We start from the raw sequence: 14,300 nt of genomic DNA, 5'->3' as shown, positions 1-14,300 counted from the left end.
TTTCCTTTGCCAGATATGGATGTAAAGTTATCGCTTCAGGGGCATATCCTATCCATTAATGATACACATTTTAGTGTCCTGAAGGAATTCTATTAGGGTTTGCCCATGATGATTAACAATGTCATCCAAAGCAACACGCAATGGAATATTGTCAATATAATTTATAGAGTCAGCTAACCTCCCAATTGGAGTAAATATCTCTGCTTCTATATGTACAGTACCAATCCGAAGTTTGGACACACCTACTCATTCAAGGGTTTTTCTTTATTTTTACTATTTTCTACATTGTAGAATAATAGTGAAGACGTCACAACTATGAAAGAACACACATGGAATATGTAGTAAACAAAAAAGTGTTAAACAAATCTAAATATATTTATATTTGAGATTCTTCAAAGTAGCCACCTTTTGCCTTGACAGCTTTCGCGTTTATCGTCGAAGGAATGAGCGTTACACCGAGGCCTGTACTCTGGTGCGGGATCGATTTGGAGGTGGAGGGTTCGTCATGGTCTGGGGCGGTCTCTCACAGCATCATCGGACTGAGCTTGTTGTCATTGCAGGCAATCTTAATGCTGTGCGTTACAGGGAAGACATCCTTCTCCCTCATCTGGTACCCTTCCTGCAGGCACATCCTGACAGACAATGCCACTAGCCATACTGCTCGTTCTGTGCATGATTTCCTGCAAGACATGAATGTCAGTGTTCTGCCATGGCCAGCGGGATCTCAATCCCATTGAGCACATCTGGGACCTGTTGGATCGGACGGTGAGGTCTAGGGCCTGGCACCACACACCCAGGACCCTCACCGCCTCCCTGTAAGCTGTCTCATCATTGTTGGTAATCAGGCCTACCACTGTTGTTGTCTGCGAACTTGATTGAGTTGGAGGTATGCGTGGCCACTCAGCCATGGGTGCACAGGGAGTACAGGAGGGGGCTGAGGACGCACCTTGTGGGACCCCAGTGTTGAGGATCAGCGAAGTGGAGGTGTTGTTTCCTACCTTCACCACCTGGGGGTGGCCCGTCAGGAAGTCCAGAACCCAGTTGCACAGGGCGGGGTTCAGACCCAGGCCTCAAGCTTAATGATGAGCTTGGAGGGTACTGGCATGACTGTCCTGTGAGGATCACAATTGACAATAACCAGACCTTCTCTCACTCACAGAAAATAGGAAGAGGGAACTGGGCGTGTTTGACAGTTCACACTCTGTTGTAAATCACAGGAGGTGGTGGGCTCTTTCTCCCCCTTCAGTATCAACCAAAGGAATATATTTGTTTCACAGACAGTTTTCCCTCTTAAACTCTAACACGGTCAAATGTGAATACTGGAACAATATTTATAACATTGTGGGGAATGGTCAGTGGGGAGCTATGGAAAATGAACGTAATATTGCTTTTGATTTTGTGATTAAAAACTCTATGAATGAAATACTTTAACTCGGAAAGTATATCCTCTTTATCTGTGAAGTTTCCAACCAATACGTTGTGCATATAATATGAAAAATTAAAGTATTTTGTTAAGATAGGAATGTGATTTCAGGAGGTATGAGAGAATATATCTCCTATAAACTGTACATAAAGTTGAAGTCAGAAGTTTGCATACACCTTAGCCAAATACATTTAAACTCAGTTTTTCACAGTTCCTGACATTTATTCCTAGTAAAAATTCCCTGTCTTAGGTCAGTTAGGATCACCATTTTATTTTAAGAATGTGAAATGTAGCAGTGAGACAAGATACTAACTACTAACAATTGGATACCATGAAATTGAGGAGAAAACGGGTTAAAATTATTTTTTTAATGAAAAGAATGTGAAATATCAGAATAATAGTAGAGAATGACTGACTCATTTCAGATTTTATTATCACATTCCCAGTGGGTCAGAAGCTTACATACACTCAATTAGTATTTGGTAGCGTTGCCTTTAAATTGTTTAACTTGGTTCAAATGTTTTGGCCCATTCCATTCCTTGCTCACACACACTCTTTCAGTTTTGCCCACAAATGTTCTATAGGATTACGGTCAGGGCTTTGTGATGGCCTCTCCAATACCTTGACTTTGTTGTCCTTAAGTCATTTTGCCACAACTTTGGAAGAATGCTTGGGTTCATTGTCCATTTGGAAGACCCATTTGCGTCCAGCTTTAACTTCCTGACTGATGTCTTGATGTTGCTTCAATATATCCACATAATTTTCCGTCCTCATGATGCCATCTATTTTGTGAAGTGCACCAGTCCCTCCTGCAGCAAAGCACCCCCACAACATGATGCTGTCACCCCCGTGCTTCACGGTTGGGATGGTGCTCTTCGGCTTGCAAGCCTCCCCCTTTTTCCTACAAACGTATTGATGGTCAGTATGACCAAACAGTTATATTTTTGTTTTATCAGACCAGAGGACATTTCTCCGAAAAGTACGAGCTTTGTCCCCATGTGCAGTTGCAAACCGTAGTCTGGCTTTTTTGTGGCGGTTTTTGAGCGGCCTTTCAGGTTATGTCAATATAGGACTTGTTTTACTGTGGATATAGATACTTTTGTACCTGTTTCCTCCAGCATCTTCGCAAGGTCCTTTTTCTGTTGTTCTGGGATTGATTTGCACTTTTCACACCAAAGTACGTTCATCTCTAGGAGACAGAATGCGTCTCCTTCCTGAGTGGTATGACGGCTGCGTGGTCTCATGGTGTTTATACTTGTGTACTATTGATGAATGTGGTACCTTCAGGCATTTGAAAATTGCTCCCAAGGACGAACCAGACTTGTAAATGTCCTAACTGACTTGCCAAAACTATAGTTTGTTGACAAGAATTTTGTGGAGTCGTTGAAAAACGAGTTATAATGACTCCAACATAAGTGTATGTAAACCTCTGACTTCAACTGTAAGTAAGTAGCCACACCCTGAGTGATGTCGGAGAGCATGTCAGACGGACTGAGCTGTCCCCATCAGCCAGAGTGCGTAAAAAGCCTTGGGAACGAAATTAACGTTAAACCAGGAAACGTGAGGGGAGAGCTACGTGTTTGAAATGGTTGGAACTTTGAATCTCAACACGAGGTGAAGAAGTAAACTCACCTTCCTTTAGACCAGGAAAGACTGGGAGCTGCAGCCCACGTCTAAAGTGGTTTAAATCCTGACTATCAAGATGAGGCGGAAGAGGCAAGAAGCTCACCTCAGACAATCGCTGGTACAGCTGATTAGCTGTCCTAAATCATATCAAGAAAAGCGAATCTAAGTGAAACTATCCTACTATGCTCATCACCAATGGGAACTGCCGACATGGCTGGCTATCTTCCAGAGTGAACAACCGTAGAAGATGGGAAAGGGGAGACCCCTTTCTGGCAATCAGTGCCATACAGCTTGCCGCTGAAATGCCAATAATCTTCATAAAGAGTGCTGGTTCCGATCTAACGGGCTCTTGCACGTAAATTCAAAAACATTCATGATTTCTTATTCCAAACGGGCGGCAGTCCGTTTGCAAAGTATATTATTAATGTGAGAATGGTTCTAGAATTTATCCACGATAAGTGTGCCTTTTTCTCCCCCGCTCCCCTTCATCTTTTTGTATCAAGCCGTCATATGGACCTTTTGTCTCATGTAAAAGGTGTATGTTTATTCTGTGTTATTATTTAGTTAGCTAGTAAATAAATAATTCAACCAATTTGTGTATTACTGATTCATGAGTAAGGCTGGGGTTTTTGCAGATGAATGAGGTTACGACTGTTCAGAATTATGTTGAGGTAATGATTAATAAGATGACTGTTTATCGATTGTAATAGGAAAAGTTTAATTCAGGAGATGATAACTCTTTAAACAACCTCCTCTCGTGGTGCCCCAAATCCTAATGAGTTAGTTGTTACGTGATTCATTTAAATTGGGTAACAATTAAACATAGTTAGTGGATTAAATAAATAACAGTCATCAGATTAATCAAAGTAAAGTCACGACAGTAGTATGGATTTGAATGCTGACCTATGATCAATGAACAGCATTCTTACATAGGTATTCCTCTTGTCCAGATGGGATAGGGCAGTATGCAGTGTGATTGGATTTATGTATCGTCTGTGGATCTATTGGGATGGTAAGCAAATTGAAGTGGTTCTAGAGTGTCAGGTAAGGTAGAGGTGATATGATCCTTGGCTAGTCTTTCAGAGTACTTCATGATGACAGAAGTGAGTGCTATAGTAAATTATTTCAAGTTACCTTTGGTCTTTTGTGGGTGCAGGATCAATGGTGGCCACCTGGATGCATGTGGGGACATTAGACTGGGATAGGGTGAGATCAAGTATGTCCGTAAACACTCCAGCCAGCTGGTCTGCGCATGCTCTGAGGACGCGGCTAGGGCTGCCATCTGGGCCGGTAGCCTTGCGAGGGTTAACACACTTAGATGTCTTACTCACATCGGAGGAGAGCCCACAGTCCTTGATAGCAGGCAGCGTCGGGGGCACTGTTCTCCTAAAAGTGGGAGAAGGTGTCCGTGACGTGGCTGGTTGTCTTTGTAGTTCGTGTCTGAGCCGTTGAACTCCACTTTGTCACTATACTGATGTTTTTTACCTTTCAGAGGGTACGCTTTGATTGCCTTAGAGGGAATAACTACACTGTTTGTATTCGGCCATATTCCCAGTCACTTTGCCATGGTTAAATGCGGTGGTTCGCGCTTTCAGTTTTGCGCGAATGCTGCCATCTATCCATGGTTTCTGGTTAGGTTAGGTTTTAATATTCACAGTGGGTACGACCTCTCCTATACACTTCCTGATAAACTCAGTCAACGTGTTAGTGTATTCGTCAATGTTATTCTCGGAGGCTACCCGGAACATATATCAGTCCGCGTGATCAAAACAATCTTGAAGCTTGGATTCTGATTGATCTGACCAGTGTTGACTAGTCCTTAGCACTGGTACTTCCTGTTTGAGTTATTGCCTATAGAAGGGAGTAGCAAAATGGAGTTGTGATCAGATTTGCCGCAGGAAGGGCGGGGGAGGGCCTTAGGCATCTCGGAAGTTGGAGTAGCAGTGATCAAGTGTTTTAGCAGCGCGAGTACTACAGTCAATGTGTTGATAGAACTGCGGTAGCATTTCCCCATTTGCTTTGTTAAAATCTCCAGCTACAATAAATGCGGCCTCAGGATATGTGGTTTCCAGTTTGCATAAAGTCAGGTAAAGTTATTTTGAGGGACGTTGTGTTATCTGCTTCAGGGGGAATATACTTGGCTGTGAATATAACCAAAGATAATTCTCTTGGGAAGTAATACAGCATTTGATTGTGATGTATTCTAGGGTTCCTGTATGTTATCACAATCACACCATGAGAAGTTAACTATGAAACATACACCCCCACCCTTTTTCCCGGAGAGATATTTATACCTGTCTGTCGCACTGAACTGAGAACCCAACTGGCTGTATGGACTCAGACAGTATACCCCAAGGGAGTCATGTGTTTGTGAAACTGAGTATTTTACAATCCTTGATGTCTTTCTGGAAGGAAACCCTCGCCCTGAGCTCATCAACTTTATTATCCAGAGACTCAACATTCGCGATCAATATACTCTGAAGCGGTTGGTGGTGTGCACGCCTCCTGAGTTGGACTAGAAGTCCACTCCGAATACCTCTTCTCTGCCGGCAGAGTTTTGGATCAGCCTCTGGAATCAGTTCAATTGCCCTGGGGGGTGCAAACAAAGGATCTGATTCGGGAAAGTCGTATATCTGGTCGTAATGCTGGTGAGTTATCGCCTCTTTGATATCCGGCTGTATGTAATAACACAAAAACAATTCTGGTCTAATAATGTAAGAAATAACACATTAAAAATCAAAATGCTGCAAAGTTGCCTAGGGGCTAGAAACACGGCTTCCCTATCTATCGGCGCCATTTTCCCTAAACCCTCAACCCTTGCTCTCTCTCCATGAAGCATGCAAGCATCACATTTATGTGATTTAATAGGACCTGACCTAATAGGACCTGACCTATAGCCTATCATATCACATCAATAAATTGGTTATAACAAACTCCGAACACAGTAACGTGAAAGCAAAATGGATGCGGAGGACGTGAAAAATAAACTCAATGGGAGAATGTTTACTGGTTGCTCAGGAGGGTAAGGGGAAGTCATCTGTGGAAGACCTCTGACTTAGTTGTTGAAACTACTGGTAGTCAATAAAAAAGAGGGTACAGGAGCAAGCGTTGTTTGAGTATTATGTGTGCTAAACAGTTGCTGTTAGATTACAATATTATTCTGACATTTTGGAACAGTGTAAACAACACTAAATAAATTAGTGTACCGGAGTCTGTTCTAATGATGTAAAAAAAAAAAGCCTTATTACAGCAGACTTAAAGCAGTTGCATGCATTCATGAATTGTGGTTTATTTATTGTTTAGGCTAATTATTCAAAGCTCCCTTTTTGTTATTTAATTTTACAACTAAAATGCTTGATTACATTTCAAATCATGAATCTCGTATGCTGTGTGATGGCATGAACGAATGAATGAGTGTGCAAGATGGCGCCGACAGAGATGGTCACCTCGCTTCGAGTCCTTAGGAAACTATGCAGTATTTAGTTTTTTTAATGTATTATTTCTTAAGATTTCCTGGGGTAACAATGTAAGTGTTTTTACATATAGCCGGTAAGAACTATTGGATATAAGACCGACGTCAATTTACCAACATTACGACCATGAATACGACTTTCCCGAAGCGGATCCTCTGTTTGGACCACCAAATCAAATCAAATCAAATTTATTTATATAGCCCTTCGTACATCAGCTGATATCTCAAAGTGCTGTACAGAAACCCAGCCTAAAACCCCAAACAGCAAACAATGCAGGTGTAAAAGCACGGTGGCTAGGAAAAACTCCCTAGAAAGGCCAAAACCTAGGAAGAAACCTAGAGAGGAACCAGGCTATGTGGGGTGGCCAGTCCTCTTCTGGCTGTGCCGGGTAGAGATTATAACAGAACATGACCAAGATGTTCAAATGTTCATAAATGACCAGCATGGTCGAATAATAATAAGGCAGAACAGTTGAAACTGGAGCAGCAGCACAGTCAGGTGGACTGGGGACAGCAAGGAGTCATCATGTCAGGTAGTCCTGGGGCACGGTCCTAGGGCTCAGGTCCTCCGAGAGAGAGAAAGAAAGAGAGAAGGAGAGAATTAGAGAACGCACACTTAGATTCACACAGGACACCGAATAGGACAGGAGAAGTACTCCAGATATAACAAACTGACCCTAGCCCCCCGACACATAAACTAATGCAGCATAAATACTGGAGGCTGAGACAGGAGGGGTCAGGAGACACTGTGGCCCCATCCGAGGACACCCCCGGACAGGGCCAAACAGGAAGGATATAACCCCACCCACTTTGCCAAAGCACAGCCCCCACACCACTAGAGGGATATCTTCAACCACCAACTTACCATCCTGAGACAAGGCCGAGTATAGCCCACAAAGATCTCCGCCACAGCTCAACCCAAGGGGGGGGCGCCAACCCAGACAGGCCGACCACAACAGTGAATCAACCCACCCAGGTGACGCACCCCCCCCCAGGGACGGCATGAGAGAGCCCCAGTAAGCCAGTGACTCAGCCCCCGTAACAGGGTAGAGGCAGAGAATCCCAGTGGAAAGAGGGGAATCGGCCAGGCAGAGACAGCAAGGGCGGTTCGTTGCTCCAGAGCCTTTCCGTTCACCTTCCCACTCCTGGGCCAGACTACACTCAATCATATGACCCACTGAAGAGATGAGTCTTCAGTAAAGACTTAAAGTGACTCCACCACCCAGGACAATGGACCTAATCCCAGAAGCCGACCCCAAAACAACAGTGCCGCAGACAGAGGCCTCCTGGTCAGGCTCCATAGATGTCCACATTGCTCACAGCTCCTGAGAATACTACTCGCCAATATCCAGTCTCTTGACAACAAGGTAGATGATATTTGAGCAAGGGTTTCCTTCCAGGGAGACATCAGAGATTGTAACATCCTCTGTTTCACGGAAACATGGCTCTCTCGGAATATGTTGTCGGAATCGGTTCAGCCACCGGGCTTCTCCATGCATCGTGCCGACAGAGAGAAACTCTTCTCTGGGAATAGGAAGGGCGGGTAAATGCCTCATGATTAACAACTCATGGTGTAATCATAACAACACAGGAACTCAAGTCCTTCTGCTCACCTGACCTAGAATTCCTTACAATCAAATGCCGGTCATATTATTTTCCAAGGGAATTATCGTCAGTTACGTTACAGTGGTCTACATTTCCCCTCAAGCAGACACCAAGGAACTTCACTGGACTCTATGTAAACTGGAAACCATATATCCTGAGGTTGCATTTATTGTAGCTGGGGATTTTAACAAAGCAAAATTGAGAACAAAGCAACCTAAATTTGATCAGTTTATTGATTGCACTACGCGCGTGTCTAATACACTCGATCACTGCTACTCTAACTTCCACGATGCATACACAGCCCTCCCCCACCCTCCCTTTGGCAAATCTGACCACGACGCCATCTTTTGCTCCTACCGTCTTATAGGCAGAAACTCAAACAGGCTGTACCAGTGACTAGAACCATTCAATGCTGATCTGACCAAGCGGAATCCACGCTTCAAGTTTGTTTTGATCATGCGGACTGGGATATGTTCCGGTCAGCCTCAGATAACAACATCGATCTATACGCTGACTTCGAGTGCATTGGGGATGTTGTACCCACTGTGACTATTTAACCTACCCTAACCAGAAACCGTGGATGGATGGCGGCATTCGCGCAAAACTGAAAGCGTAAACCACCGCATTTAACCATGGAAAGAGGTCTGGAAATATGGCTGAATATAAACAGTGTAGTTATTACCTACGCAAGGCAATCAGACAAGCGAAATACCGGTGCAGGAACAAAGTGGAGTCGTAATTCAGGGTCTGCAGGAAATGGCAGGGTCTACAGGAAATAACGGACTACAACAAAGAACCAGCCACGTCACGGACACCAACGTCATGCTTCCAGACAAACTAAACACCTTCTTTGCCCTACTCTGAGGATAATACAGTGCCACCGTTGTGGCTCACAAACAAGGACTGCGCCCACCCTCCGTGGCCGATGTGAGTAAAACATTTTAAACCTGGCAAGGCTTCTGGCCCAGACAGCAACCATTGCCCGCATCCTCAGAGCATGTGCAGACCAGCTGGCTGGTGTGTTTACGGACATATTCAATCACTCCTTATCCCAGTCTGCTGCCCCCACATGTTTCAAGATGGCCACCCTTGTTCCTGTACCCAGGAAGGCAAAGATAACTGAACTAACTACACCTGTAGCACTCACTTCTGTCATCATGAAGTGCTTTGAGAGACTAGTCAAGGATCATATCACCTCCACCTTACCGGCCTCCCTAGACCCACTTCAGTTTGCGTACCACCCCAACAGGTCCACAGACGATGCAATCGCCATCACACTGCACACTGCCCTATCCCATCTGGACAAGAGGAATACCTACGTAAGAATGCTGTTCATTGACAACAGCTCAGCATTCAACATCATAGTACCCTCCAAGCTCATCGATCTGGAGGCCCTTGGTCTCAACCCCTCCCTGTGCAATTGGGTCCTAGACTTTCTGTCGAGCCGCCCCAGGTGTTGAAGGTAGGAAACAACATTTCCACTTCGCTGATCCTCAACACTGGGGCCCCACAAGGGTGCGTGCTCAGCTCTCTCCTGTACTCCCTGTTCACCCACGACTGCGTGGCCATGCCCGCCTCCAACTCAGTCATCAAGTTTGCAGATGACACAACAGTAGTGGGCTTGATTACCAACAATGACGAGACAGAGAGGAGGTGAGGGCACTCAGTGTGGTGTCAGGAAGTGTGTCAGTCTCTCACTCAACGTCAACAAAACAAAGGAGATGATCATGGACTTCAGGAAATAGCAGAGGGAGCACCCACCTATCCACATCGAAGGGACAGCAGTGGAGTTGGAAAGATTTTAAGTTTCTCGGCATGGAGAGCAGGTAGTTTGCCCCCAGTGATGCGTTGTGCAGACCGCACCACCCTCTGGAGAGCTGTTGCTCCTTCTTCACCACACTGTCTGTGTGGGTGGACCATTTCAGTTTGTCCGTAATGGTCCACTGAAATGGTCCACCCACACAGACAGTGTGGTGTAGAAGGCGCAACAGCTCTCCAGAGGGTGGTGCGGTCTGCACAACGCATCACCGGGGGCAAACTACCTGCCCTCCAAGACACCTACACCACCCGATGTCACAGGAAGGCCAAAAAGATCATCAAGGACAACAACCACCCGAGCCACTGCTTGTTCACACCACTACCATCCAGGAGGCGAGGTCAGTACAGGTGCATCAAAGCTGGGACCGAAAGTCTGAAAAACAGCTATCTCAAGGCCATCAGTCTGCTAAACAGTAATCACTAACTCAGAGAGGCTGCTGCCTTCATTGAGACCCAATCACTGGCCACTTTAATAAATGAATCACTAGTCACTTTAAATAATGCCACTTTAATAATGTTTACATATCTTACATTACTCATATCATATGTATATACTCTATTTTATACAATCTACTGCACCTTGCCTATGCCGCTCGGCCATTGCTCATCCATATATTTATATGTACATACACCCCTTTTAGATTTGTGTGTATTAGGTAGTAGTTGGGAAATTGTTAGATATTACAACACTGTTGGAACTAGATGCACAACATTTCACTGCTAACCATGTGTATGTGACCAATACGATTTGATTTGATGATTTGGTTGATACAGTAGCCTATGTATTGAAGTATATAAATAAGTAAGTTACGGTACTAAGACTGAACAGGACACGCCTACAGCTCGATGGTGGTTATACAAGGCTACTATACAAAGCCTACTAATGACAACAACATTACTTATTATTATAATGATGATCATAATAATAATTGTAATAATAACAATAAGAAGGAGATCAAGAAAAAGGAGGGTACAAGAGCGAGAGATGCGTGCTTTTATTGTGTGACAAACAGGCGATGTTAGATTGCCTATTTGGAACAGTGTAAATAACACTAAATAAGTATTACCAGTGTGTTCTAATGAAAGCCTTTATTACAGCATAGCAAAGAGCAAAAACAGCCAAATCTGTGAAATTGCTTTATCATACATTTTACCGGTGCTCTTGGAATCAGTAGGCTATTAAACAACCACTCAAACAGGCAACAGGTGCAAGATCTGTCTTATTTTTGTAGAGATATATGGATGATCATTAAGCCAGGCATATTTACCAGTTAGGCTATTGATTATAGACCTAATTAAGTTTGGTTTTCCTACATTTTCTTTGACAGGCTAAGTCGAGCTGTTTCCTCGCCTGTGCTGCTCTTCCTCCTCCTCACTGTTCTCAATCCCAATATACTGGTTAACTTTGCTATTATGCACATGGCAACGTAAGGAAAGACACCAATGGATTAGCAGCTGGGTCTGGTCTGCTTAGATCACGTGCTGTAATGTAACCAGACATGTGATGAGCGGAATATCTCTCTTCCTCTTCCGTCTCTCTGCTGTGTGCGCTCGGTCTCGGCAACTAACAGCTGCTGTATAGCTGTCAGTTTCTCTTGTGATGCTTAAACATCCACTATGCGTGCAGCTTTGAGCAACAATCTTGAACGAAAACGTACAGAAAGTTCATCCATCAGCACATTCCCAGGCATTTCTTTAGATAACAGCAAAACTTTTGAATTCCTCTTGTTTCAACTCTAAATTTCCCACAATGATTTTAATCAGAATATCCATTCCATTTAGCTACATTTTTTGTTGTAGTTCTCATGTCAAATGATTTAAGCCAATTATCCCAGTTCTAGTAGTATCATCTTGCAACTAGTGCATGTTGAAGAACATGGATAAGTAGGCTAGATCTATTAATAGTTGTATGATATTTTACAAGAACTTAGACCTGATCTGTTGTTATTGTCTTAGAATAGAGTTTATTTGGTGTTTTCTTCCCCTATAATCAAAAGACACAGTGTGCAAAATAGTGACAAAGAAAAAAAAGTTTTTTTTTTGCAAATGTAATTAAAAATAAAGAACTGATTTCACATTCACAAAAGTATTAAGAATCTTTACTCAGTACTTTGTTGAAGCACCTTTGGCAGCGATTACAGCCTCAAGTCTTCTTGGGTATGACGTTACAAGCTTGTGTTTGGGGAGTTTCTCCCATTCTTCTCTGCAGATTCTCTCATTCTCTGTCAGGTTGGATGGGGAGAGTCGCTGCACAGCTATTTTCAGGTCTCTCCAGAGATGTTGGATCGGTATCAAGTCTGAGCTCTGGCTGGGCCACTCAAGGACCTTCAGAGACTTGTCCCGAAGCCACTCCTGTGTTGTCTTGGCTGTGTGCTTAGAGTTGTTGTCCTGTTGGAAGGTGAACATTCGCCCCAGTTTTGAGGTTCTGAGCGCTCTGGAACAGATTTTCATCAAGTATCTCTCGGTACTTTAATCCGTTCATCTTACCTGCTATCCTGACTGTCCCTGCCGCTGAAAAACAATCCCACAGCATGGTGCTGCCACTCATGCTTCACCTTGGGGATGGTGCCAGGTTTCTTCCAGACATGGCATTCAGGCCAAAGAGTTTAATCTTGGTTTCGTCAGACCAGAAAATCATGTTTCTCATGGTCTGAGAGTCCTTTAGGTGTGTTTTGGCAAACATCAAGTGGCCTGTCGTGCCTTTTACTGAGGAGTGGCTACCGTCTGGCCATAAAGGCCTGATTGGTGGAGTGCTGCAAAGATGGTTGTCTGTCCTTCTGGAAGGTTCTCCCATCTCAGCAGAGGAACTCTGGAGCTCTGTCCTTCAATTCTGCAGAATTTTTGGTACCCTTCCCCAGTTCTGTGCTTTGACACTATCCTCTCTTGTTCTATGGACAATTCCTTCAACCTAATGGCTTGATTTTTGCTGTGACAGGCACTGTCAACTGTGGGACCTTTTTATAGACAGTTGTGTGCCTTTCCAAATCGTATCCAATCAATTAAATGTACCACAGGTGGACTCTAATCAAGTTGTATAAACATCAAGGATAATCAATGGAAACAGGATGCACCTGAGCTCAATTTTTAGTCTAATGGCAAATGGTCTATTTTACTTATTTAAATAAGGTATGTTTTCATTTTTTATAAATTTGCCAAAATTTCAATAAACTGTTTTCGCTTTGTCATTAAGGGGTATTGTGTCATGCTGCTAGGTGACCTAAACTGTGATGCCCTCAATCTCACACAAATTATCAATGAACCTACCAGGTACAACCCCAAAGCCGTAAACACGGGCACCCTCATAGATATAATCCTAACCAACTTGCCCTCTAAATACACCTCTGCTGTTTTCAACCAAGATCTCAGCGATCACTGCCTCATTGCCTGCATCCGTAATGGGTCAGTTGTCAAATGACCTCCACTCATCACTATCAAACGCTCCCTGAAACACTTCAGCAAGAAGGTTTTTCTAATCGACCATGCCCGGGTATCCTGGAAGGATATCGACCTCATCAAGAAATTTAGAACCAGGAACAGATATAGCCCTTGGTTCTCTCCAGACCTGACTGCCCTTAACCTCTTGCTTCTACTTGGGACGCTTGCGTCCCAACTAGAGCTCTGGAAATGCAAATGCGCTACGCTAAATGCTAATAGTATTAGTTAAAACTCAAAAGTTCATTAAAATACACATGCAGGGTATCAAATTAAAGCTACACTCGTTGTGAATCCAGGCAACAAGTCAGATTTTTAAAATGCTTTTCGGCGACAGCATGAGAAGCTATTATCTGATAGCATGCACCAATACACTACAACACAAAAGCACAGCAGGGGACGTAAACAAAATAATTAGCATTTCGGCGTCACACAAACCGCACAATAAAATAGAAAACAGTCATTACCTTTCACCATCTTCTTTGTTGGCACTCCTAGATGTCCCATAAACACTATTGGGTCTTTATTTCGATTAAATCGGGCGCCGACTGAGATGGCCGCCTCGCTTCGCGTTCCTAGGAAACTATGCAGTTTTTTGTTTTTTTTACGTGTTATTTCTTACATTAGTACCCCAGGTCATCTTAGGTTTCATTACATACAGTCGAGAAGAACTACTGAATATAAGATCAGCGCCAACTCACCATCAGTACGACCAAGAATATGTTTTCCGCGACGCGGATCCGGTGTTCTGCCTTACAAACAGGACAACGGAATGGATCGCATGCAGCGACCCAAGGAAACGACTCCGAAAAAGAGGGAAACGAGGCGGTGTTCTGGTCAGACTCCGAAAAAGGGCACATCGCGCACCACTCCCCAGCATTCTTCTTGCCAATGTCCAGTCTCTTGACAACAAGGTTGACGAAA

The 14,300-nt window shown here is 43.8% G+C and overlaps 1 protein-coding gene across 8 annotated transcripts in view; it reads left to right on the top strand.

Annotated features, from left to right (window-relative positions):
- LOC115134701 (solute carrier family 35 member F5-like) overlaps positions 1-14,300 on the top strand; it is a 41,467-nt gene that overhangs the window by 15,083 nt on the left and 12,084 nt on the right. Inside the window, exon 13 of one of the 8 annotated variants that reach the window (XM_065000344.1) lies at positions 421-3,641. The exons of the other annotated variants lie outside the window; for them this stretch is intronic. Coding sequence (XP_064856416.1) covers positions 421-737 — 317 coding nt within the window. The 3' untranslated portion in view covers positions 738-3,641. Of the gene's footprint in view, positions 1-420; positions 3,642-14,300 lie in introns of those variants that run through there. 8 annotated transcript variants of the gene reach the window in all.

The sequence above is a fragment of the Oncorhynchus nerka genome, linkage group LG1 (genome assembly GCF_034236695.1).
Source record: "Oncorhynchus nerka isolate Pitt River linkage group LG1, Oner_Uvic_2.0, whole genome shotgun sequence".
Classification (NCBI taxonomy): Eukaryota; Metazoa; Chordata; class Actinopteri; order Salmoniformes; family Salmonidae; genus Oncorhynchus; species Oncorhynchus nerka.
This window is presented reverse-complemented; position numbering and strand designations above follow the sequence as displayed.